At 36.6% G+C, this 26,718-nt stretch overlaps 1 protein-coding gene across 1 annotated transcript; it reads right to left on the reverse strand.

The window, feature by feature from the left end:
- Nucleotides 1-21,296: 21,296 nt before the first annotated feature.
- Nucleotides 21,297-23,771, reverse strand: LOC109133305 (uncharacterized). The gene is made up of 5 exons (XM_087456090.1): nucleotides 23,600-23,771; nucleotides 23,286-23,494; nucleotides 23,118-23,174; nucleotides 21,773-23,051; nucleotides 21,297-21,661 (listed from the first exon to the last, which is right to left on the reverse strand). Exons 1-5 carry the CDS (start codon nucleotides 23,769-23,771, stop codon nucleotides 21,297-21,299), a joined length of 2,082 nt encoding a protein of 693 aa, XP_087312216.1.
- Nucleotides 23,772-26,718: the final 2,947 nt, after the last annotated feature.

Here is a 26,718-nt window from a genome sequence, read left to right on the forward strand (position 1 = left end):
AAGCGAGGAAGACTAGCGAGTGGTTCGTGCCACTCAAGTTATATATTAGGGGTTTTCATTGGTCGTTTTCAAGCTTTGGTACTTTTGGTTGTGAGACACTTGTGAGGAGTTGTTTTCAATGGGGAATGAAAAGTTCACGTGGGTGATTAAGAATTTCTCATCTTTGCAATCTAGTTCATTTGTTCTGATGAATTTGTGATTGGTGGCTGCAAATGGTAAGACGAAGACCATTTTGTTAATATCTAATGTTTTTTTTCTTCTGGCCAGTATAGGTTTATGAGAACATCCTCGATCGTTTTCTGTGGTATTTTTGGTTGCAGGTGTCTCATTGCCTTTCCTCAGGGAATTCTCATTCCTAAGTATTTGTCTCTGTATCTAAAGGTAGCTGATTTTGAAACTTTGCCTTCTCGATGGTTGAAAAAGTGCATTATGTCTTTATTTGATAAATTTTGGAGTATGTTTAAAACACTGTTATTCAATGTTATAATTAAGGTTGCTTTGGCTAAAAGATGTTTCTGGAACAGATTTGAGTTATCTTATATTAACTTTTGGTACCCCTTCGGCCCTTCCTTTTTAACTTATTTCCAAACCCACCACAAAACTTTATGCTGAATTGGGCCGGGAATAGTAAATGGGCCAAAGCTCATAAGCAAATAAGTGAGGAAGACTAGCGAGTGATTCGTGCCACTCATGTTATATATTAGATGTTTTCGTTGGTCGTTTTCAAGCTTTGGTACTTTTGTTTGTGAGACACTTGTGAGGAGTTGTTTTCAATGGGGAATGAAAAGTTCACGTGGGGGATTAAGAATTTCTCATCTTTGCAATCTAGGTTTATTTGTTCTGATGAATTTGTGATTGGTGGCTGCAAATGGTAAGACGAAGACCATTTTGTTAGTATCTAATGTTTTTTCCTTCTGGCCAGTATAGGGTTATGAGAACATCCTTGATCATTTTCTGTGGTATTTTTGGTTGCAGGTGTCTCATTGCCTTTCCTCAGGGAATTCTCATTCCTAAGTATTTGTCTCTGTATCTAAAGGTAGCTGATTTTGAAACTTTGCCTTCTGGATGGATGAAAAAGTGCATTATGTATTTATTTGATAAATTTTAGAGTATGTTTAAAACACTGTTATTCAATGTTATAATTAAGGTTGCTTTGGCTAAAAGATGTTTCTGGAACAGATTTGAGTTATCTTATATTAACTTCTGGTACCCCTTCGGCCCTTCGTTTTTAACTTATTTCCAAACCCACCATAAAACTTTATGCTGAATTGGGCCGGGAATAGTAAATGGGCCAAAGCTCATAAGCAAATAAGTGAGGAAGACTAGCGAGTGATTCGTGCCACTCAAATTATATATTAGGGGTTTTCGTTGGTTGTTTTCAAGCTTTGGTACTTTTGGTTGTGAGACACTTGTGAGGAGTTGTTTTCAATGGGGAATGAAAAGTTCATGTGGGTGATTAAGAATTTCTCATCTTTGCAATCTAGGTTCATTTGTTCTGATGAATTTGTGATTGGTGGCTGCAAATGGTAAGACGAAGACCATTTTGTTAATATCTAATGTTTTTTTCTTCTGGCCAGTATAGGTTTATGAGAACATCCTCGATCATTTTCTGTGGTATTTTTGGTTGCAGGTGTCTCATTGCCTTTCCTCAGGGAATTCTCATTCCTAAGTTTTTGTCTCTGCATCTAAAGGTAGCTGATTTTGAAACTTTGTCTTCTCGATGGATGAAAAAGTGCATTATGTCTTTATTTGATAAATTTTGGAGTATGTTTAAAACACTGTTATTCAATGTTATAATTAGGGTTGCTTTGGCTAAAAGATGTTTCTGGAACAGATTTGAGTTATCTTATATTAACTTCTGGTACCCCTTCGACCCTTCCTTTTTAACTTATTTCCAAACCCACCACAAAACTTTATGCTGAATTGGGCAGAGAATAGTAAATGGGCCGAAGCTCATAAGCAAATAAGTTAGGAAGACTAGCGAGTGATTCGTGCCACTCAGGTTATATATTAGAGATTTTCGTTGGTCGTTTTCAAGCTTTGGTACTTTTGTTTGTGAGACACTTGTGAGGAGTTGTTTTCAATGGGGAATGAAAAGTTCACGTGGGTGATTAAGAATTTCTCATCTTTGCAATCTAGGTTTATTTGTTCTGATGAATTTGTGATTGGTGGCTGCAAATGGTAAGACGAAGACCATTTTGTTAGTATCTAATGTTTTTTTCTTCTGGCCAGTATAGGTTTATGAGAACATCCTCGATCGTTTTCTGTGGTATTTTTGGTTGCAGGTGTCTCATTGCCTTTCCTCAGGGAATTCTCATTCCTAAGTTTTTGTCTCTGTATCTAAAGGTAGCTGATTTTGAAACTTTGTCTTCTCGATGGATGAAAAAGTGCATTATGTCTTTATTTGATAAATTTTGGAGTATGTTTAAAACACTGTTATTCAATGTTATAATTAGGGTTGCTTTGGCTAAAAGATGTTTCTGGAACAGATTTGAGTTATCTTATATTAACTTCTGGTACCCCTTCGGCCCTTCCTTTTTAACTTATTTCCAAACCCACCACAAAACTTTATGCTGAATTGGGCCGAGAATAGTAAATGGGCCGAAGCTCATAAGCAAATAAGTTAGGAAGACTAGCGAGTGATTCGTGCCACTCAGGTTATATATTAGAGATTTTCGTTGGTCGTTTTCAAGCTTTGGTACTTTTGTTTGTGAGACACTTGTGAGGAGTTGTTTTCAATGGGGAATGAAAAGTTCACGTGGGTGATTAAGAATTTCTCATCTTTGCAATCTAGGTTTATTTGTTCTGATGAATTTGTGATTGGTGGCTGCAAATGGTAAGACGAAGACGATTTTGTTAGTATCTAATGTTTTTTCCTTCTGGCCAGTATAGGGTTATGAGAACATCCTTGATCGTTTTCTGTGGTATTTTTGGTTGCAGGTGTCTCATTGCCTTTCCTCAGGGAATTCTCATTCCTAAGTATTTGTCTCTGTATCTAAAGGTAGCTGATTTTGAAACTTTGTCTTCTCGATGGATGAAAAAGTGCATTATGTCTTTATTTGATAAATTTTGGAGTATGTTTAAAACACTGTTATTCAATGTTATAATTAGGGTTGCTTTGGCTAAAAGATGTTTCTGGAACAGATTTGAGTTATCTTATATTAACTTCTGGTACCCCTTCGGCCCTTCCTTTTTAACTTATTTCCAAACCCACCACAAAACTTTATGCTGAATTGGGCAGAGAATAGTAAATGGGCCGAAGCTCATAAGCAAATAAGTTAGGAAGACTAGCGAGTGATTCGTGCCACTCAGGTTATATATTAGAGATTTTCGTTGGTCGTTTTCAAGCTTTGGTACTTTTGTTTGTGAGACACTTGTGAGGAGTTGTTTTCAATGGGGAATGAAAAGTTCACGTGGGTGATTAAGAATTTCTCATCTTTGCAATCTAGGTTTATTTGTTCTGATGAATTTGTGATTGGTGGCTGCAAATGGTAAGACGAAGACCATTTTGTTAGTATCTAATGTTTTTTCCTTCTGGCCAGTATAGGGTTATGAGAACATCCTTGATCATTTTCTGTGGTATTTTTGGTTGCAGGTGTCTCATTGCCTTTCCTCAGGGAATTCTCATTCCTAAGTATTTGTCTCTGTATCTAAAGGTAGCTGATTTTGAAACTTTGCCTTCTCGATGGATGAAAAAGTGCATTATGTATTTATTTGATAAATTTTAGAGTATGTTTAAAACACTGTTATTCAATGTTATAATTAAGGTTGCTTTGGCTAAAAGATGTTTCTGGAACAGATTTGAGTTATCTTATATTAACTTCTGGTACCCCTTCGGCCCTTCGTTTTTAACTTATTTCCAAACCCACCATAAAACTTTATGCTGAATTGGGCCGGGAATAGTAAATGGGCCAAAGCTCATAAGCAAATAAGTGAGGAAGACTAGCGAGTGATTCGTGCCACTCAAATTATATATTAGGGGTTTTCGTTGGTTGTTTTCAAGCTTTGGTACTTTTGGTTGTGAGACACTTGTGAGGAGTTGTTTTCAATGGGGAATGAAAAGTTCACGTGGGTGATTAAGAATTTCTCATCTTTGCAATCTAGGTTCATTTGTTCTGATGAATTTGTGATTGGTGGCTGCAAATGGTAAGACGAAGACCATTTTGTTAATATCTAATGTTTTTTTCTTCTGGCCAGTATAGGTTTATGAGAACATCCTCGATCGTTTTCTGTGGTATTTTTGGTTGCAGGTGTCTCATTGCCTTTCCTCAGGGAATTCTCATTCCTAAGTTTTTGTCTCTGCATCTAAAGGTAGCTGATTTTGAAACTTTGTCTTCTCGATGGATGAAAAAGTGCATTATGTCTTTATTTGATAAATTTTGGAGTATGTTTAAAACACTGTTATTCAATGTTATAATTAGGGTTGCTTTGGCTAAAAGATGTTTCTGGAACAGATTTGAGTTATCTTATATTAACTTCTGGTACCCCTTCGGCCCTTCCTTTTTAACTTATTTCCAAACCCACCACAAAACTTTATGCTGAATTGGGCAGAGAATAGTAAATGGGCCGAAGCTCATAAGCAAATAAGTTAGGAAGACTAGCGAGTGATTCGTGCCACTCAGGTTATATATTAGAGATTTTCGTTGGTCGTTTTCAAGCTTTGGTACTTTTGTTTGTGAGACACTTGTGAGGAGTTGTTTTCAATGGGGAATGAAAAGTTCACGTGGGTGATTAAGAATTTCTCATCTTTGCAATCTAGGTTTATTTGTTCTGATGAATTTGTGATTGGTGGCTGCAAATGGTAAGACGAAGACCATTTTGTTAGTATCTAATGTTTTTTTCTTCTGGCCAGTATAGGTTTATGAGAACATCCTCGATCGTTTTCTGTGGTATTTTTGGTTGCAGGTGTCTCATTGCCTTTCCTCAGGGAATTCTCATTCCTAAGTTTTTGTCTCTGTATCTAAAGGTAGCTGATTTTGAAACTTTGTCTTCTCGATGGATGAAAAAGTGCATTATGTCTTTATTTGATAAATTTTTGAGTATGTTTAAAACACTGTTATTCAATGTTATAATTAGGGTTGCTTTGGCTAAAAGATGTTTCTGGAACAGATTTGAGTTATCTTATATTAACTTCTGGTACCCCTTCGGCCCTTCCTTTTTAACTTATTTCCAAACCCACCACAAAACTTTATGCTGAATTGGGCCGAGAATAGTAAATGGGCCGAAGCTCATAAGCAAATAAGTTAGGAAGACTAGCGAGTGATTCGTGCCACTCAGGTTATATATTAGAGATTTTCGTTGGTCGTTTTCAAGCTTTGGTACTTTTGTTTGTGAGACACTTGTGAGGAGTTGTTTTCAATGGGGAATGAAAAGTTCACGTGGGTGATTAAGAATTTCTCATCTTTGCAATCTAGGTTTATTTGTTCTGATGAATTTGTGATTGGTGGCTGCAAATGGTAAGACGAAGACCATTTTGTTAGTATCTAATGTTTTTTCCTTCTGGCCAGTATAGGGTTATGAGAACATCCTTGATCGTTTTCTGTGGTATTTTTGGTTGCAGGTGTCTCATTGCCTTTCCTCAGGGAATTCTCATTCCTAAGTATTTGTCTCTGTATCTAAAGGTAGCTGATTTTGAAACTTTGTCTTCTCGATGGATGAAAAAGTGCATTATGTCTTTATTTGATAAATTTTGGAGTATGTTTAAAACACTGTTATTCAATGTTATAATTAGGGTTGCTTTGGCTAAAAGATGTTTCTGGAACAGATTTGAGTTATCTTATATTAACTTCTGGTACCCCTTCGGCCCTTCCTTTTTAACTTATTTCCAAACCCACCACAAAACTTTATGCTGAATTGGGCAGAGAATAGTAAATGGGCCGAAGCTCATAAGCAAATAAGTTAGGAAGACTAGCGAGTGATTCGTGCCACTCAGGTTATATATTAGAGATTTTCGTTGGTCGTTTTCAAGCTTTGGTACTTTTGTTTGTGAGACACTTGTGAGGAGTTGTTTTCAATGGGGAATGAAAAGTTCACGTGGGTGATTAAGAATTTCTCATCTTTGCAATCTAGGTTTATTTGTTCTGATGAATTTGTGATTGGTGGCTGCAAATGGTAAGACGAAGACCATTTTGTTAGTATCTAATGTTTTTTCCTTCTGGCCAGTATAGGGTTATGAGAACATCCTTGATCGTTTTCTCTGGTATTTTTGGTTGCAGGTGTCTCATTGCCTTTCCTCAGGGAATTCTCATTCCTAAGTATTTGTCTCTGTATCTAAAGGTAGCTGATTTTGAAACTTTGCCTTCTGGATGGATGAAAAAGTGCATTATGTATTTATTTGATAAATTTTGGAGTATGTTTAAAACACTGTTATTCAATGTTATAATTAAGGTTGCTTTGGCTAAAAGATGTTTCTGGAACAGATTTGAGTTATCTTATATTAACTTCTGGTACCCCTTCGGCCCTTCCTTTTTAACTTATTTCCAAACCCACCACAAAACTTTATGCTGAATTGGGCCGGGAATAGTAAATGGGCCGAAGCTCATAAGCAAATAAGCGAGGAAGACTAGCGAGTGGTTCGTGCCACTCAGGTTATATATTAGGGGTTTTCGTTGGTCGTTTTTAAGCTTTGGTACTTTTGGTTGTGAGACACTTGTGAGGAGTTGTTTTCAATGGGGAATGAAAAGTTCACGTGGGTGATTAAGAATTTCTCATCTTTGCAATCTAGTTCATTTGTTCTGATGAATTTGTGATTGGTGGCTGCAAATGGTAAGACGAAGACCATTTTGTTAATATCTAATGTTTTTTTCTTCTGACCAGTATAGGTTTATGAGAACATCCTCGATCGTTTTCTGTGGTATTTTTGGTTGCAGGTGTCTCATTGCCTTTCCTCAGGGAATTCTCATTCCTAAGTATTTGTCTCCGTATCTAAAGGTAGCTGATTTTGAAACTTTGCCTTCTCGATGGATGAAAAAGTGCATTATGTCTTTATTTGATAAATTTTAGAGTATGTTTAAAACACTGTTATTCAATGTTATAATTAAGGTTGCTTTGGCTAAAAGATGTTTCTGGAACAGATTTGAGTTATCTTATATTAACTTCTGGTACCCCTTCGGCCCTTCCTTTTTAACTTATTTCCAAACCCACCACAAAACTTTATGCTGAATTGGGCCGGGAATAGTAAATGGGCCGAAGCTCATAAGCAAATAAACGAGGAAGACTAGCGAGTGGTTCGTGCCACTCAGGTTATATATTAGGGGTTTTCGTTGGTCGTTTTCAAGCTTTGGTACTTTTGTTGTGAGACACTTGTGAGGAGTTGTTTTCAATGGGGAATGAAAAGTTCACGTGGGTGATTAAGAATTTCTCATCTTTGCAATCTAGTTCATTTGTTCTGATGAATTTGTGATTGGTGGCTGCAAATGGTAAGACGAAGACCATTTTGTTAATATCTAATGTTTTTTTTCTTCTGGCCAGTATAGGTTTATGAGAACATCCTCGATCGTTTTCTGTGGTATTTTTGGTTGCAGGTGTCTCATTGCCTTTCCTCAGGGAATTCTCATTCCTAAGTATTTGTCTCTGTATCTAAAGGTAGCTGATTTTGAAACTTTGCCTTCTCGATGGATGAAAAAGTGCATTATGTCTTTATTTGATAAATTTTGGAGTATGTTTAAAACACTGTTATTCAATGTTATAATTAAGGTTGCTTTGGCTAAAAGATGTTTCTGGAACAGATTTGAGTTATCTTATATTAACTTTTGGTACCCCTTCGGCCCTTCCTTTTTAACTTATTTCCAAACCCACCACAAAACTTTATGCTGAATTGGGCCGGGAATAGTAAATGGGCCAAAGCTCATAAGCAAATAAGTGAGGAAGACTAGCGAGTGATTCGTGCCACTCATGTTATATATTAGATGTTTTCGTTGGTCGTTTTCAAGCTTTGGTACTTTTGTTTGTGAGACACTTGTGAGGAGTTGTTTTCAATGGGGAATGAAAAGTTCATGTGGGGGATTAAGAATTTCTCATCTTTGCAATCTAGGTTTATTTGTTCTGATGAATTTGTGATTGGTGGCTGCAAATGGTAAGACGAAGACCATTTTGTTAGTATCTAATGTTTTTTCCTTCTGGCCAGTATAGGGTTATGAGAACATCCTTGATCATTTTCTGTGGTATTTTTGGTTGCAGGTGTCTCATTGTCTTTCCTCAGGGAATTCTCATTCCTAAGTATTTGTCTCTGTATCTAAAGGTAGCTGACTTTGAAACTTTGCCTTCTGGATGGATGAAAAAGTGCATTATGTATTTATTTGATAAATTTTAGAGTATGTTTAAAACACTGTTATTCAATGTTATAATTAAGGTTGCTTTGGCTAAAAGATGTTTCTGGAACAGATTTGAGTTATCTTATATTAACTTCTGGTACCCCTTCGGCCCTTCGTTTTTAACTTATTTCCAAACCCACCATAAAACTTTATGCTGAATTGGGCCGGGAATAGTAAATGGGCCAAAGCTCATAAGCAAATAAGTGAGGAAGACTAGCGAGTGATTCGTGCCACTCAAATTATATATTAGGGGTTTTCGTTGGTTGTTTTCAAGCTTTGGTACTTTTGGTTGTGAGACACTTGTGAGGAGTTGTTTTCAATGGGGAATGAAAAGTTCACGTGGGTGATTAAGAATTTCTCATCTTTGCAATCTAGGTTCATTTGTTCTGATGAATTTGTGATTGGTGGCTGCAAATGGTAAGACGAAGACCATTTTGTTAATATCTAATGTTTTTTTCTTCTGGCCAGTATAGGTTTATGAGAACATCCTCGATCGTTTTCTGTGGTATTTTTGGTTGCAGGTGTCTCATTGCCTTTCCTCAGGGAATTCTCATTCCTAAGTTTTTGTCTCTGTATCTAAAGGTAGCTGATTTTGAAACTTTGTCTTCTCGATGGATGAAAAAGTGCATTATGTCTTTATTTGATAAATTTTGGAGTATGTTTAAAACACTGTTATTCAATGTTATAATTAGGGTTGCTTTGGCTAAAAGATGTTTCTGGAACAGATTTGAGTTATCTTATATTAACTTCTGGTACCCCTTCGGCCCTTCCTTTTTAACTTATTTCCAAACCCACCACAAAACTTTATGCTGAATTGGGCAGAGAGTAGTAAATGGGCCGAAGCTCATAAGCAAATAAGTTAGGAAGACTAGCGAGTGATTCGTGCCACTCAGGTTATATATTAGAGATTTTCGTTGGTCGTTTTCAAGCTTTGGTACTTTTGTTTGTGAGACACTTGTGAGGAGTTGTTTTCAATGGGGAATGAAAAGTTCACGTGGGTGATTAAGAATTTCTCATCTTTGCAATCTAGGTTTATTTGTTCTGATGAATTTGTGATTGGTGGCTGCAAATGGTAAGACGAAGACCATTTTGTTAGTATCTAATGTTTTTTTCTTCTGGCCAGTATAGGTTTATGAGAACATCCTCGATCGTTTTCTGTGGTATTTTTGGTTGCAGGTGTCTCATTGCCTTTCCTCAGGGAATTCTCATTCCTAAGTTTTTGTCTCTGTATCTAAAGGTAGCTGATTTTGAAACTTTGTCTTCTCGATGGATGAAAAAGTGCATTATGTCTTTATTTGATAAATTTTGGGGTATGTTTAAAACACTGTTATTCAATGTTATAATTAGGGTTGCTTTGGCTAAAAGATGTTTCTGGAACAGATTTGAGTTATCTTATATTAACTTCTGGTACCCCTTCGGCCCTTCCTTTTTAACTTATTTCCAAACCCACCACAAAACTTTATGCTGAATTGGGCCGAGAATAGTAAATGGGCCGAAGCTCATAAGCAAATAAGTTAGGAAGACTAGCGAGTGATTCGTGCCACTCAGGTTATATATTAGAGATTTTCGTTGGTCGTTTTCAAGCTTTGGTACTTTTGTTTGTGAGACACTTGTGAGGAGTTGTTTTCAATGGGGAATGAAAAGTTCACGTGGGTGATTAAGAATTTCTCATCTTTGCAATCTAGGTTCATTTGTTCTGATGAATTTGTGATTGGTGGCTGCAAATGGTAAGACGAAGACCATTTTGTTAATATCTAATGTTTTTTTCTTCTGGCCAGTATAGGTTTATGAGAACATCCTCGATCGTTTTCTGTGGTATTTTTGGTTGCAGGTGTCTCATTGCCTTTCCTCAGGGAATTCTCATTCCTAAGTTTTTGTCTCTGTATCTAAAGGTAGCTGATTTTGAAACTTTGTCTTCTCGATGGATGAAAAAGTGCATTATGTCTTTATTTGATAAATTTTGGAGTATGTTTAAAACACTGTTATTCAATGTTATAATTAGGGTTGCTTTGGCTAAAAGATGTTTCTGGAACAGATTTGAGTTATCTTATATTAACTTCTGGTACCCCTTCGGCCCTTCCTTTTTAACTTATTTCCAAACCCACCACAAAACTTTATGCTGAATTGGGCAGAGAATAGTAAATGGGCCGAAGCTCATAAGCAAATAAGTTAGGAAGACTAGCGAGTGATTCGTGGCACTCAGGTTATATATTAGAGATTTTCGTTGGTCGTTTTCAAGCTTTGGTACTTTTGTTTGTGAGACACTTGTGAGGAGTTGTTTTCAATGGGGAATGAAAAGTTCACGTGGGTGATTAAGAATTTCTCATCTTTGCAATCTAGGTTTATTTGTTCTGATGAATTTGTGATTGGTGGCTGCAAATGGTAAGACGAAGACCATTTTGTTAGTATCTAATGTTTTTTTCTTCTGGCCAGTATAGGTTTATGAGAACATCCTCGATCGTTTTCTGTGGTATTTTTGGTTGCAGGTGTCTCATTGCCTTTCCTCAGGGAATTCTCATTCCTAAGTTTTTGTCTCTGTATCTAAAGGTAGCTGATTTTGAAACTTTGTCTTCTCGATGGATGAAAAAGTGCATTATGTCTTTATTTGATAAATTTTGGAGTATGTTTAAAACACTGTTATTCAATGTTATAATTAGGGTTGCTTTGGCTAAAAGATGTTTCTGGAACAGATTTGAGTTATCTTATATTAACTTCTGGTACCCCTTCGGCCCTTCCTTTTTAACTTATTTCCAAACCCACCACAAAACTTTATGCTGAATTGGGCCGAGAATAGTAAATGGGCCGAAGCTCATAAGCAAATAAGTTAGGAAGACTAGCGAGTGATTCGTGCCACTCAGGTTATATATTAGAGATTTTCGTTGGTCGTTTTCAAGCTTTGGTACTTTTGTTTGTGAGACACTTGTGAGGAGTTGTTTTCAATGGGGAATGAAAAGTTCACGTGGGTGATTAAGAATTTCTCATCTTTGCAATCTAGGTTTATTTGTTCTGATGAATTTGTGATTGGTGGCTGCAAATGGTAAGACGAAGACCATTTTGTTAATATCTAATGTTTTTTTTTCTTCTGGCCAATATAGGTTTATGAGAACATCCTCGATCGTTTTCTGTGGTATTTTTGGTTGCAGGTGTCTCATTGCCTTTCCTCAGGGAATTCTCATTCCTAAGTATTTGTCTCTGTATCTAAAGGTAGCTGATTTTGAAACTTTGCCTTCTCGATGGATGAAAAAGTGCATTATGTCTTTATTTGATAAATTTTGGAGTATGTTTAAAACACTGTTATTCAATGTTATAATTAGGGTTGCTTTGGCTAAAAGATGTTTCTGGAACAGATTTGAGTTATCTTATATTAACTTTTGGTACCCCTTCGGCCCTTCCTTTTTAACTTATTTCCAAACCCACCACAAAACTTTATGCTGAATTGGGCCGGGAATAGTAAATGGGCCAAAGCTCATAAGCAAATAAGTGAGGAAGACTAGCGAGTGATTCGTGCCACTCATGTTATATATTAGATGTTTTCGTTGGTCGTTTTCAAGCTTTGGTACTTTTGTTTGTGAGACACTTGTGAGGAGTTGTTTTCAATGGGGAATGAAAAGTTCATGTGGGGGATTAAGAATTTCTCATCTTTGCAATCTAGGTTTATTTGTTCTGATGAATTTGTGATTGGTGGCTGCAAATGGTAAGACGAAGACCATTTTGTTAGTATCTAATGTTTTTTCCTTCTGGCCAGTATAGGGTTATGAGAACATCCTTGATCATTTTCTGTGGTATTTTTGGTTGCAGGTGTCTCATTGTCTTTCCTCAGGGAATTCTCATTCCTAAGTATTTGTCTCTGTATCTAAAGGTAGCTGACTTTGAAACTTTGCCTTCTGGATGGATGAAAAAGTGCATTATGTATTTATTTGATAAATTTTAGAGTATGTTTAAAACACTGTTATTCAATGTTATAATTAAGGTTGCTTTGGCTAAAAGATGTTTCTGGAACAGATTTGAGTTATCTTATATTAACTTTTGGTACCCCTTCGGCCCTTCCTTTTTAACTTATTTCCAAACCCACCACAAAACTTTATGCTGAATTGGGCCGGGAATAGTAAATGGGCCAAAGCTCATAAGCAAATAAGTGAGGAAGACTAGCGAGTGATTCGTGCCACTCATGTTATATATTAGATGTTTTCGTTGGTCGTTTTCAAGCTTTGGTACTTTTGTTTGTGAGACACTTGTGAGGAGTTGTTTTCAATGGGGAATGAAAAGTTCACGTGGGGGATTAAGAATTTCTCATCTTTGCAATCTAGGTTTATTTGTTCTGATGAATTTGTGATTGGTGGCTGCAAATGGTAAGACGAAGACCATTTTGTTTGTATCTAATGTTTTTTCCTTCTGGCCAGTATAGGGTTATGAGAACATCCTTGATCATTTTCTGTGGTATTTTTGGTTGCAGGTGTCTCATTGCCTTTCCTCAGGGAATTCTCATTCCTAAGTATTTGTCTCTGTATCTAAAGGTAGCTGATTTTGAAACTTTGCCTTCTGGATGGATGAAAAAGTGCATTATGTATTTATTTGATAAATTTTAGAGTATGTTTAAAACACTGTTATTCAATGTTATAATTAAGGTTGCTTTGGCTAAAAGATGTTTCTGGAACAGATTTGAGTTATCTTATATTAACTTCTGGTACCCCTTCGGCCCTTCGTTTTTAACTTATTTCCAAACCCACCATAAAACTTTATGCTGAATTGGGCCGGGAATAGTAAATGGGCCAAAGCTCATAAGCAAATAAGTGAGGAAGACTAGCGAGTGATTCGTGCCACTCAAATTATATATTAGGGGTTTTCGTTGGTTGTTTTCAAGCTTTGGTACTTTTGGTTGTGAGACACTTGTGAGGAGTTGTTTTCAATGGGGAATGAAAAGTTAACGTGGGTGATTAAGAATTTCTCATCTTTGCAATCTAGGTTCATTTGTTCTGATGAATTTGTGATTGGTGGCTGCAAATGGTAAGACGAAGACCATTTTGTTAATATCTAATGTTTTTTTCTTCTGGCCAGTATAGGTTTATGAGAACATCCTCGATCGTTTTCTGTGGTATTTTTGGTTGCAGGTGTCTCATTGCCTTTCCTCAGGGAATTCTCATTCCTAAGTTTTTGTCTCTGTATCTAAAGGTAGCTGATTTTGAAACTTTGTCTTCTCGATGGATGAAAAAGTGCATTATGTCTTTATTTGATAAATTTTGGAGTATGTTTAAAACACTGTTATTCAATGTTATAATTAGGGTTGCTTTGGCTAAAAGATGTTTCTGGAACAGATTTGAGTTATCTTATATTAACTTCTGGTACCCCTTCGGCCCTTCCTTTTTAACTTATTTCCAAACCCACCACAAAACTTTATGCTGAATTGGGCAGAGAATAGTATATGGGCCGAAGCTCATAAGCAAATAAGTTAGGAAGACTAGCGAGTGATTCGTGCCACTCAGGTTATATATTAGAGATTTTCGTTGGTCGTTTTCAAGCTTTGGTACTTTTGTTTGTGAGACACTTGTGAGGAGTTGTTTTCAATGGGGAATGAAAAGTTCACGTGGGTGATTAAGAATTTCTCATCTTTGCAATCTAGGTTTATTTGTTCTGATGAATTTGTGATTGGTGGCTGCAAATGGTAAGACGAAGACCATTTTGTTAGTATCTAATGTTTTTTTCTTCTGGCCAGTATAGGTTTATGAGAACATCCTCGATCGTTTTCTGTGGTATTTTTGGTTGCAGGTGTCTGATTGCCTTTCCTCAGGGAATTCTCATTCCTAAGTTTTTGTCTCTGTATCTAAAGGTAGCTGATTTTGAAACTTTGTCTTCTCGATGGATGAAAAAGTGCATTATGTCTTTATTTGATAAATTTTGGAGTATGTTTAAAACACTGTTATTCAATGTTATAATTAGGGTTGCTTTGGCTAAAAGATGTTTCTGGAACAGATTTGAGTTATCTTATATTAACTTCTGGTACCCCTTCGGCCCTTCCTTTTTAACTTATTTCCAAACCCACCACAAAACTTTATGCTGAATTGGGCCGAGAATAGTAAATGGGCCGAAGCTCATAAGCAAATAAGTTAGGAAGACTAGCGAGTGATTCGTGCCACTCAGGTTATATATTAGAGATTTTCGTTGGTCGTTTTCAAGCTTTGGTACTTTTGTTTGTGAGACACTTGTGAGGAGTTGTTTTCAATGGGGAATGAAAAGTTCACGTGGGTGATTAAGAATTTCTCATCTTTGCAATCTAGGTTTATTTGTTCTGATGAATTTGTGATTGGTGGCTGCAAATGGTAAGACGAAGACCATTTTGTTAGTATCTAATGTTTTTTCCTTCTGGCCAGTATAGGGTTATGAGAACATCCTTGATTGTTTTCTGTGGTATTTTTGGTTGCAGGTGTCTCATTGCCTTTCCTCAGGGAATTCTCATTCCTAAGTATTTGTCTCTGTATCTAAAGGTAGCTGATTTTGAAACTTTGCCTTCTGGATGGATGAAAAAGTGCATTATGTATTTATTTGATAAATTTTGGAGTATGTTTAAAACACTGTTATTCAATGTTATAATTAAGGTTGCTTTGGCTAAAAGATGTTTCTGGAACAGATTTGAGTTATCTTATATTAACTTCTGGTACCCCTTCGGCCCTTCCTTTTTAACTTATTTCCAAACCCACCACAAAACTTTATGCTGAATTGGGCCGGGAATAGTAAATGGGCCGAAGCTCATAAGCAAATAAGCGAGGAAGACTAGCGAGTGGTTCGTGCCACTCAGGTTATATATTAGGGGTTTTCGTTGGTCGTTTTTAAGCTTTGGTACTTTTGGTTGTGAGACACTTGTGAGGAGTTGTTTTCAATGGGGAATGAAAAGTTCACGTGGGTGATTAAGAATTTCTCATCTTTGCAATCTAGTTCATTTGTTCTGATGAATTTGTGATTGGTGGCTGCAAATGGTAAGACGAAGACCATTTTGTTAATATCTAATGTTTTTTTCTTCTGGCCAGTATAGGTTTATGAGAACATCCTCGATCGTTTTCTGTGGTATTTTTGGTTGCAGGTGTCTCATTGCCTTTCCTCAGGGAATTCTCATTCCTAAGTATTTGTCTCCGTATCTAAAGGTAGCTGATTTTGAAACTTTGCCTTCTCGATGGATGAAAAAGTGCATTATGTCTTTATTTGATAAATTTTAGAGTATGTTTAAAACACTGTTATTCAATGTTATAATTAAGGTTGCTTTGGCTAAAAGATGTTTCTGGAACAGATTTGAGTTATCTTATATTAACTTTTGGTACCCCTTCGGCCCTTCCTTTTTAACTTATTTCCAAACCCACCACAAAACTTTATGCTGAATTGGGCCGGGAATAGTAAATGGGCCAAAGCTCATAAGCAAATAAGTGAGGAAGACTAGCGAGTGATTCGTGCCACTCATGTTATATATTAGATGTTTTCGTTGGTCGTTTTCAAGCTTTGGTACTTTTGTTTGTGAGACACTTGTGAGGAGTTGTTTTCAATGGGGAATGAAAAGTTCACGTGGGTGATTAAGAATTTCTCATCTTTGCAATCTAGGTTTATTTGTTCTGATGAATTTGTGATTGGTGGCTGCAAATGGTAAGACGAAGACCATTTTGTTAGTATCTAATGTTTTTTTCTTCTGGCCAGTATAGGTTTATGAGAACATCCTCGATCGTTTTCTGTGGTATTTTTGGTTGCAGGTGTCTCATTGCCTTTCCTCAGGGAATTCTCATTCCTAAGTTTTTGTCTCTGTATCTAAAGGTAGCTGATTTTGAAACTTTGTCTTCTCGATGGATGAAAAAGTGCATTATGTCTTTATTTGATAAATTTTGGAGTATGTTTAAAACACTGTTATTCAATGTTATAATTAGGGTTGCTTTGGCTAAAAGATGTTTCTGGAACAGATTTGAGTTATCTTATATTAACTTCTGGTACCCCTTCGGCCCTTCCTTTTTAACTTATTTCCAAACCCACCACAAAACTTTATGCTGAATTGGGCCGAGAATAGTAAATGGGCCGAAGCTCATAAGCAAATAAGTTAGGAAGACTAGCGAGTGATTCGTGCCACTCAGGTTATATATTAGAGATTTTCGTTGGTCGTTTTCAAGCTTTGGTACTTTTGTTTGTGAGACACTTGTGAGGAAATGTTTTCAATGGGGAATGAAAAGTTCACGTGGGTGATTAAGAATTTCTCATCTTTGCAATCTAGGTTTATTTGTTCTGATGAATTTGTGATTGGTGGCTGCAAATGGTAAGACGAAGACCATTTTGTTAGTATCTAATGTTTTTTCCTTCTGGCCAGTATAGGGTTATGAGAACATCCTTGATCGTTTTCTGTGGTATTTTTGGTTGCAGGTGTCTCATTGCCTTTCCTCAGGGAATTCTCATTCCTAAGTATTTGTCTCTGTATCTAAAGGTAGCTGATTTTGAAACTTTGCCTTCTGGATGGATGAAAAAGTGCATTATGTATTTATTTGATAAATTTTGGAGTATGTTTAAAACACTGTTATTCAATGTTATAATTAAGGTTGCTTTGGCTAAAAGATGTTTCTGGAACAGATTTGAGTTATCTTATATTAACTTCTGGTACCCCTTCGGCCCTTCCTTTTTAACTTATTTCCAAACCCACCACAAAACTTTATGCTGAATTGGGCCGGGAATAGTAAATGGGCCGAAGCTCATAAGCAAATAAGCGAGGAAGACTAGCGAGTGGTTCGTGCCACTCAGGTTATATAATAGGGGTTTTCGTTGGTCGTTTTTAAGCTTTGGTACTTTTGGTTGTGAGACACTTGTGAGGAGTTGTTTTCAATGGGGAATGAAAAGTTCACGTGGGTGATTAAGAATTTCTCATCTTTGCAATCTAGTTCATTTGTTCTGATGAATTTGTGATTGGTGGCTGCAAATGGTAAGACGAAGACCATTTTGTTAATATCTAATGTTTTTTTCTTCTGGCCAGTATAGGTTTATGAGAACATCCTCGATCGTTTTCTGTGGTATTATTGGTTGCAGGTGTCTCATTGCCTTTCCTCAGGGAATTCTCATTCCTAAGTATTTGTCTCCGTATCTAAAGGTAGCTGATTTTGAAACTTTGCCTTCTCGATGGATGAAAAAGTGCATTATGTCTTTATTTGATAAATTTTAGAGTATGTTTAAAACACTGTTATTCAATGTTATAATTAAGGTTGCTTTGGCTAAAAGATGTTTCTGGAACAGATTTGAGTTATCTTATATTAACTTTTGGTACCCCTTCGGCCCTTCCTTTTTAACTTATTTCCAAACCCACCACAAAACTTTATGCTGAATTGGGCCGGGAATAGTAAATGGGCCAAAGCTCATAAGCAAATAAGTGAGGAAGACTAGCGAGTGATTCGTGCCACTCATGTTATATATTAGATGTTTTCGTTGGTCGTTTTCAAGCTTTGGTACTTTTGTTTGTGAGACACTTGTGAGGAGTTGTTTTCAATGGGGAATGAAAAGTTCACGTGGGTGATTAAGAATTTCTCATCTTTGCAATCTAGGTTTATTTGTTTTGATGAATTTGTGATTGGTGGCTGCAAATGGTAAGACGAAGACCATTTTGTTAGTATCTAATGTTTTTTCCTTCTGGCCAGTATAGGGTTATGAGAACATCCTTGATCGTTTTCTGTGGTATTTTTGGTTGCAGGTGTCTCATTGCCTTTCCTCAGGGAATTCTCATTCCTAAGTATTTGTCTCTGTATCTAAAGGTAGCTGATTTTGAAACTTTGCCTTCTCGATGGATGAAAAAGTGCATTATGTATTTATTTGATAAATTTTAGAGTATGTTTAAAACACTGTTATTCAATGTTATAATTAAGGTTGCTTTGGCTAAAAGATGTTTCTGGAACAGATTTGAGTTATCTTATATTAACTTCTGGTACCCCTTCGGCCCTTCGTTTTTAACTTATTTCCAAACCCACCATAAAACTTTATGCTGAATTGGGCCGGGAATAGTAAATGGGCCAAAGCTCATAAGCAAATAAGTGAGGAAGACTAGCGAGTGATTCGTGCCACTCAAATTATATATTAGGGGTTTTTGTTGGTTGTTTTCAAGCTTTGGTACTTTTGGTTGTGAGACACTTGTGAGGAGTTGTTTTCAATGGGGAATGAAAAGTTCACGTGGGTGATTAAGAATTTCTCATCTTTGCAATCTAGGTTCATTTGTTCTGATGAATTTGTGATTGGTGGCTGCAAATGGTAAGACGAAGACCATTTTGTTAATATCTAATGTTTTTTTCTTCTGGCCAGTATAGGTTTATGAGAACATCCTCGATCGTTTTCTGTGGTATTTTTGGTTGCAGGTGTTCATTGCCTTTCCTCAGGGAATTCTCATTCCTAAGTTTTTGTCTCTGTATCTAAAGGTAGCTGATTTTGAAACTTTGTCTTCTCGATGGATGAAAAAGTGCATTATGTCTTTATTTGATAAATTTTGGAGTATGTTTAAAACACTGTTATTCAATGTTATAATTAGGGTTGCTTTGGCTAAAAGATGTTTCTGGAACAGATTTGAGTTATCATATATTAACTTCTGGTACCCCTTCGGCCCTTCCTTTTTAACTTATTTCCAAACCCACCACAAAACTTTATGCTGAATTGGGCCGAGAATAGTAAATGGGCCGAAGCTCATAAGCAAATAAGTTAGGAAGACTAGCGAGTGATTCGTGCCACTCAGGTTATATATTAGAGGTTTTCGTTGGTCGTTTTCAAGCTTTGGTACTTTTGTTTGTGAGACACTTTTGAGGAGTTGTTTTCAATGGGGAATGAAAAGTTCACGTGGGTGATTAAGAATTTCTCATCTTTGCAATCTAGGTTTATTTGTTCTGATGAATTTGTGATTGGTGGCTGCAAATGGTAAGACGAAGACCATTTTGTTAGTATCTAATGTTTTTTCCTTCTGGCCAGTATAGGGTTATGAGAACATCCTTGATCGTTTTCTGTGGTATTTTTGGTTGCAGGTGTCTCATTGCCTTTCCTCAGGGAATTCTCATTCCTAAGTATTTGTCTCTGTATCTAAAGGTAGCTGATTTTGAAACTTTGCCTTCTGGATGGATGAAAAAGTGCATTATGTATTTATTTGATAAATTTTAGAGTATGTTTAAAACACTGTTATTCAATGTTATAATTAAGGTTGCTTTGGCTAAAAGATGTTTCTGGAACAGATTTGAGTTATCTTATATTAACTTCTGGTACCCCTTCGGCCCTTCGTTTTTAACTTATTTCCAAACCCACCATAAAACTTTATGCTGAATTGGGCCGGGAATAGTAAATGGGCCAAAGCTCATAAGCAAATAAGTGAGGAAGACTAGCGAGTGATTCGTGCCACTCAAATTATATATTAGGGGTTTTTGTTGGTTGTTTTCAAGCTTTGGTACTTTTGGTTGTGAGACACTTGTGAGGAGTTGTTTTCAATGGGGAATGAAAAGTTCACGTGGGTGATTAAGAATTTCTCATCTTTGCAATCTAGGTTCATTTGTTCTGATGAATTTGTGATTGGTGGCTGCAAATGGTAAGACGAAGACCATTTTGTTAATATCTAATGTTTTTTTCTTCTGGCCAGTATAGGTTTATGAGAACATCCTCGATCGTTTTCTGTGGTATTTTTGGTTGCAGGTGTCTCATTGCCTTTCCTCAGGGAATTCTCATTCCTAAGTTTTTGTCTCTGTATCTAAAGGTAGCTGATTTTGAAACTTTGTCTTCTCGATGGATGAAAAAGTGCATTATGTCTTTATTTGATAAATTTTGGAGTATGTTTAAAACACTGTTATTCAATGTTATAATTAGGGTTGCTTTGGCTAAAAGATGTTTCTGGAACAGATTTGAGTTATCATATATTAACTTCTGGTACCCCTTCGGCCCTTCCTTTTTAACTTATTTCCAAACCCACCACAAAACTTTATGCTGAATTGGGCCGAGAATAGTAAATGGGCCGAAGCTCATAAGCAAATAAGTTAGGAAGACTAGCGAGTGATTCGTGCCACTCAGGTTATATATTAGAGGTTTTCGTTGGTCGTTTTCAAGCTTTGGTACTTTTGTTTGTGAGACACTTTTGAGGAGTTGTTTTCAATGGGGAATGAAAAGTTCACGTGGGTGATTAAGAATTTCTCATCTTTGCAATCTAGGTTTATTTGTTCTGATGAATTTGTGATTGGTGGCTGCAAATGGTAAGACGAAGACCATTTTGTTAGTATCTAATGTTTTTTCCTTCTGGCCAGTATAGGGTTATGAGAACATCCTTGATCGTTTTCTGTGGTATTTTTGGCTGCAGGTGTCTCATTGCCTTTCCTCAGGGAATTCTCATTCCTAAGTATTTGTCTCTGTATCTAAAGGTAGCTGATTTTGAAACTTTGCCTTCTGGATGGATGAAAAAGTGCATTATGTATTTATTTGATAAATTTTAGAGTATGTTTAAAACACTGTTATTCAATGTTATAATTAAGGTTGCTTTGGCTAAAAGATGTTTCTGGAACAGATTTGAGTTATCTTATATTAACTTCTGGTACCCCTTCGGCCCTTCCTTTTTAACTTATTTCCAAACCCACCACAAAACTTTATGCTGAATTGGGCCGGGAATAGTAAATGGGCCGAAGCTCATAAGCAAATAAGCGAGGAAGACTAGCGAGTGGTTCGTGCCACTCACTCACTCAAGTTATATATATATATATATATTTTTGACAACAGAATACAAGGTTGACCTAAATCAGCCAATCCGAAAGTACATTGTTTACATAGGTAACTAAGTGCGGTACCACGCAGACTCTCCGCGCTAAATTATCCGCTTTACCATTCTGAGCTCGTGGGACATAGACTAACGAGAAAGAAGCAAACTCCTCCTTGTCTGCCTGTATGTCCTCCAAATAAGGCAGAATAGCTGGATACTCTGCAGGCGAAGACACCATCTTCACTATGTCGGAGCAGTCGGTGAGAAATATGAAGGATTGGTTATCCGCTCCAATCATACAACGCATAGCCCAAACAAGAGCTTCGAGCTTTGCATGAAGAGGGGAAGGCTACGACGAAAGTTGGCTGCTCCCATAGTGGGAACGTCGCCCAAGGGTAACGTACAAAACCATCCTCTACCCGCATAGCAATCCGTTTCTTTCCAAGAACCATAAAAAAACACATATAACTCGAGAGAGACCTGGGAACCCCTAATCCCCGGCTGCCACCTGGAACACCTGGATTTTCTGGGACTAATATCATGTCCTCGGACTGAGCCAGAGCCCATGTTTTTGCCTCATCCTCTGCTATCCGTAGGATCACAAGGGGATTCGAATCCAGATTACTGAAAAGTTTATCATTGCGGGCTTTCCAAATATACCATAATAGCCAAGGAAAAACCTCATATGTTGGAACAGATTTAAACCTCCAGAAAAAAAAAATCCATGTTCGTGTAAACCGACTCCAAAGGAAAATACCCAGGCCCGTCGGAAACTGCGACAAAGCCCAAACCTGCTTGGCCGGCGGGCATTCGAAGAGGGTATGATTTATCGTCTCCTCCTGAAGTCCACAAAGTCCACACATAGCATCACCACTAATTCCACGCTTCCGCAGATTAGCGGTAACTGCCACACAACCCGAAAACACTTGCCACAAAAAATGACGAAGCTTCGGTGGACACCTAATTTTCCACACAAACGCCCGGAGAGGTGCGATGTCTGGTCCAAATACTGTCGGTTCAGTAGCCGACGTATTTGAACGAAGAACATGATAACCTGATTTGACCGAATACCTACCAGACGTAGTAAAATGCCAACCCAAAAAATCCGGTTTATCTGGTAGACGCAAAGGTATGGCAGAAATTATAGCAACATCTTCCGGTACAAACGTAGCCATAAGCTGAGCCATATCCCATGTATTAGAACTCCTGGTAATAAGATTTGAAACTGGAAGCAGAGGATCATAAGACGACCCTGTACTCAGTGCTGGTCTCGGGGATTGAGCAGGGATCCATGGATCAGTCCATACAGAAATGGAAGCACCAGAACCTACTCGTTTAATTAGTCCTTTGTTTACCAGAGAGGGAGCAGAAACTATACTCCGCCACCCATAAGACGGCGAGTAAGATTTAATTGGATCCAACGAATCAGAATGTCGATAGTAGCGACCTTTAAACACCCGTGCAAATAGAGAATCGGGGACCGTAATCAGCCTCCAAAGCTGTTTGGCAAGCAGAGCCGTGTTATAGTCATCTAAACACCTGAAACCGAGTCCCCCATCATTTTTGATACAACACAACATATCCCAACCAATCCAATGCAGCCCCCTCATTTGGCCAGACAAACTCCACCAATATTTCAAGATAGCGCTAGTTAATTTCCTCGTTACCGTTTTTGGCAACTTAAAGCATGTCATCACAAAGGTAGGAATCGTCGTAGCTACTGATTTAATCATTACCTCCTTACCCCCTTTAGATAACAAACGAGCCGGCCAACCACTAGCCCGTGCCTGCAGCCTATCCTGAACAAATGAAAAAATTTTCGTCTTAGAACCACCTAGACTCTCAGGAATACCTAAATACGAACTCATCCCACTCAGAGTTGTTATGCCCAAAAATCCCTTTAATTCCTCCCGAAATCCACTTTCCACTGTATGTCCAAATTGGACCGAGGATTTTTGGAAATTGATTTGCTGACCAGAAACCCTTTCATGTTGCTTAAGAATCCGCAACACCACCCCATATTGCTCCCTTGTAGCCTGACAGAAAAACAAACTATCATCCGCAAATAACAAATGAGAGATAGCAGGACATGCATTGGAAACCCGTATACCAGTAATAAGCTTCGCCTCTTCTGCTCGCCGAAAATGAGCAATAAGCACCTTCGTACACAGAATAAAAAGATAGGGCGACAGCGGATCCCCTTGTCTCAACCCCCGATGAGGAACAATGGAGCCATGAGGATGGCCATTAATCAAGACCCTATATTGTACCGACGTCACACACCACATAATCCAAGAGATCCATTTCTCACAAAAACCAAACTTCCTGAGCAGGTGTTCGACAAAATGCCATTCCACCCGATCATAAGCCTTACTCATATCCGTTTTGATGGCCATAAATTTCCCTTTACAAGAAGGATTAGTACGTAGCCCATGGAATATTTCCTGTGCGATCAAGATATTATCCAAAATAAGACGACCTGCCACAAATGCTGACTGTGTTTATGAAACCAGAGACGGGAGGAAAGGACGAAGTCGTTGACATAAAACCTTGGAAATGATTTTATATCCGACATTGCACAAACTGATAGGACGTAATTCTGTCATCCGGGTTGGTTTATCCACCTTCGGAATAAGACATATATTTGTCTCGTTTAACCGTCGATCAAAAACCCCTTCCTGGAGGAAGGAATTAACCAAAAAGACCAGATCTGCTTTAACTGTTCCCCATGCTTTCTGATAAAATAATGCCGTCATACCATCCGGACTTGGAGTTTTGTCCGGATGCATCATAAACAATACCTGCTTAATCTCATACTAAGAAACTTCCCTCGTTAGAGTGTCACTTGTGGCCTGACTGACAGATGGACTAATCACACCAAGACTCTACTCAAAATCTGTGGGATCCGAAGAAGTGAAAAGCTCCTGAAAATAAGAAACTGCAATATTTTGGACCTCACTTTCCTCTGTCGACCAAGTGCCATGCTGATCATGAAGACCAACAATTCGATTCCGAACCCGACGCTGCTTTGTCTGAGCATGGAAATAGCTGGTATTACGATCACCGAATCTCATCCACCGACTCCTACTTTTTTTATACCAATACACCTCCTCATCCTGATACGCCTCCCGAAGCCTCCATGTGAGTTCTGCCAACTCCTCAACCGACGTACCATCATTCTCCTGTGCCACCGCTAATTTTGATTTTAATTCCTCAATTGTCTCCTGCCTGTATGGTACCTGTGTCTTTCCCCACTGAGAAATGGCTCGGCGACAAGTAGTAATTTTGTCCACTAAAGAGATAGTCGAAAAACCGACCCCAGACCCCATCCCTCCGCAATGGCTCCGAAAAAACCTTCCTTATCAAGCCATCGTCGATCAAAGCGAAAACTGCTTCGCCCCTGACGGCGTTTTGCCTCAATAACGGCCAACACCGGTTTGTGATCCAATGCAATCATCGGTAAATAGTCCGTGAACGAATCAGTGAACAAATCATACCACTGTTCATTTGCTAAAGCCCGGTCCAACCGACACCGTATCGGTTTCTTATCGCGCCATCCTCTCCAAGAGAGACTATCACCCAAAGAGGGAAACTCCAGTAAGCCACAGTGTCAAATCATTGTATTAAAAGGCACAAAGTACGAAGGATGGCGTAACTTGCCACCCCTCTTCTCATGGTTGCCTTTTATTTCATTGAAATCACCAACCAGAAACCAGGGTTGATCTCTGGCCAAGCCAATTCGAATCAAACGTTCCCACACTAAATCGCAGTTTTTTGGAACCGGATAGCCATAAACAAAAGACAAATAAATTAATTGGCCTTTATAAGTTATCTCCACATCAATTAGTCTATTGGACTCAAATAAAAAAGAATTATTATTAATATTACTAGGACTCAGACCCCGCGATGATGCGGAGGAAGTATTTTAGAAAAAAAAATTTAATTATACATTATGAAATCATTTGAATGTAATATAATGTATTTTGAATACATACACATTAAACATAAACTGTTAATAAAAAGTAAAAACACAACCATCAAAATGAAAATTTATAAACAAAAAATATTATAAAAAATAGACGTAACTATGCAAAAACATTGTTTAAAGTATTATAAATATATAAGATATTTTATGAAGAATTATGGTAAAGAGTTACAATTAAAAAATCATAATGACAAAGTGATGTTAGAGAATATTGAACTACTGGTTGTAATGAGTAAATGTAATTTTCTATTAAATAATTATAATTAAAAATGTATTTAATAATGAGTGAAAATATATAAAAAATTGAAATTAAAATACATAACTTTTAGAAACATAATAAAATAAATTTACAATATAAAAACAGCTTTTTAACGAAAGTTACGATAAATAGACGCAACTGTAAATTTTGTAGTAAGTTTTATAAAATTTCTATATTGCCATAATCATTTCTAAAATTTTAGTTAGATTATAGAATAATATTGAATATTTGATATTAATATTCAAATTATTTAAATTCAACATAAAACGGAAAATTTGTTTCAACAAACAATGATTTGTAAGTTATTGATGAAGAGAGAATTATATTGAAAGTTCAAAATATATGAATATTTAAATAGACACACCTATTAGAACGAAAAGTTGTGATGCAAAAATATGAATAAAATATAGTGAAAAGACACAACTCTACAATGAACAGATATAATGAACAGATACAACTATTTGAGTTAAAAAAAAACCAAAAAAACAATTTTTCACAAAAAATACTACAAAAAGTCGTAATTGTTGTTTGCATTTATTCAGAATGTTATTATTACTTTTAAATATTAAATATTAAAATATTTTTAACAAAAGTTACGATAAATATACGCAACTGTAAATTCTATATTAATTTGTATTAAATTTCTCTATTCTTATAATCATTTTTTAAAATTTAGTTAGATTATAAAATAACTTTGAATATTAGATATTAATATTCAATTATTTAGATTTAACATAAAATGAAAAATTTGTAACTTGTTAGTTACTAAGAGACAAATAAAAAGAGAGATCAGAAGATATGACTATTTAAAGAGACACACGTCAATGACGTCACACACCTTTTCGGACGAAAGTTGTGATGAAAAAACATAAATAAAATATAGTGAAAAGACACAACTCAACAATGAACATATACAACCGTTTGAATTTAAAAAATAAAAAAAAATAAAAAAATTTACGAAAATGTACTACGAAAAATCGCAATTGTCTGCACTTGATTATACCTAATAATCCATATAAACTGCATTTAAATAGAAGACATCTTTATTACCATATTGAAAATATCAAATTCAAAAACTCAATAAATAATCCATCTAACTGTTGGAAAAGAACTCTAAGTATTTTCATTAAATTTATATATTTAAAATTAACTAAAAGTTTTAAATTAGATTTATCATTCCAAAAATCTTTTGTCAAATCAATAATTGGAGGGATTTTTTTACTTTTGAAAGAATGAATGCTAGAGAATAATTTAGAACGCTGTAAAAACTGTTGAGATTTAAAATTTATATTATTTTGTTTCATGACAAAAAATGAAAACAGTTCAAACATACAAATATATATAAATTTTAAAAGATATGAATATTCGAATAAACACAACTTTACAATGAACAGTTGCAACTTTACAAAAAAACGGTAACAATGAACAGTCACAATGTTTTGTAAAACACACAATTTAA

This window comes from Camelina sativa, chromosome 6 (genome assembly GCF_030686135.1).
Source record: "Camelina sativa cultivar CO46 ecotype springtype chromosome 6, ASM3068613v1".
Taxonomy (NCBI): domain Eukaryota; kingdom Viridiplantae; phylum Streptophyta; class Magnoliopsida; order Brassicales; family Brassicaceae; genus Camelina; species Camelina sativa.

Bases quoted from the DNA above. Each gene is read 5' to 3' on its own strand.
- LOC109133305 (XM_087456090.1), bottom strand. From the start codon at position 23,771: ATGACGGCATTATTTTATCAGAAAGCATGGGGAACAGTTAAAGCAGAT. The intron at 23,495-23,599 runs GTTTGTGCAATG...CATTTGTGGCAG, and splicing joins GACAGAATTACGTCCTATCA to GTCGTCTTATTTTGGATAAT. The intron at 23,175-23,285 runs GTACAATATAGG...CTGTGTACGAAG, and splicing joins TTATGTGGTGTGTGACGTCG to GTGCTTATTGCTCATTTTCG.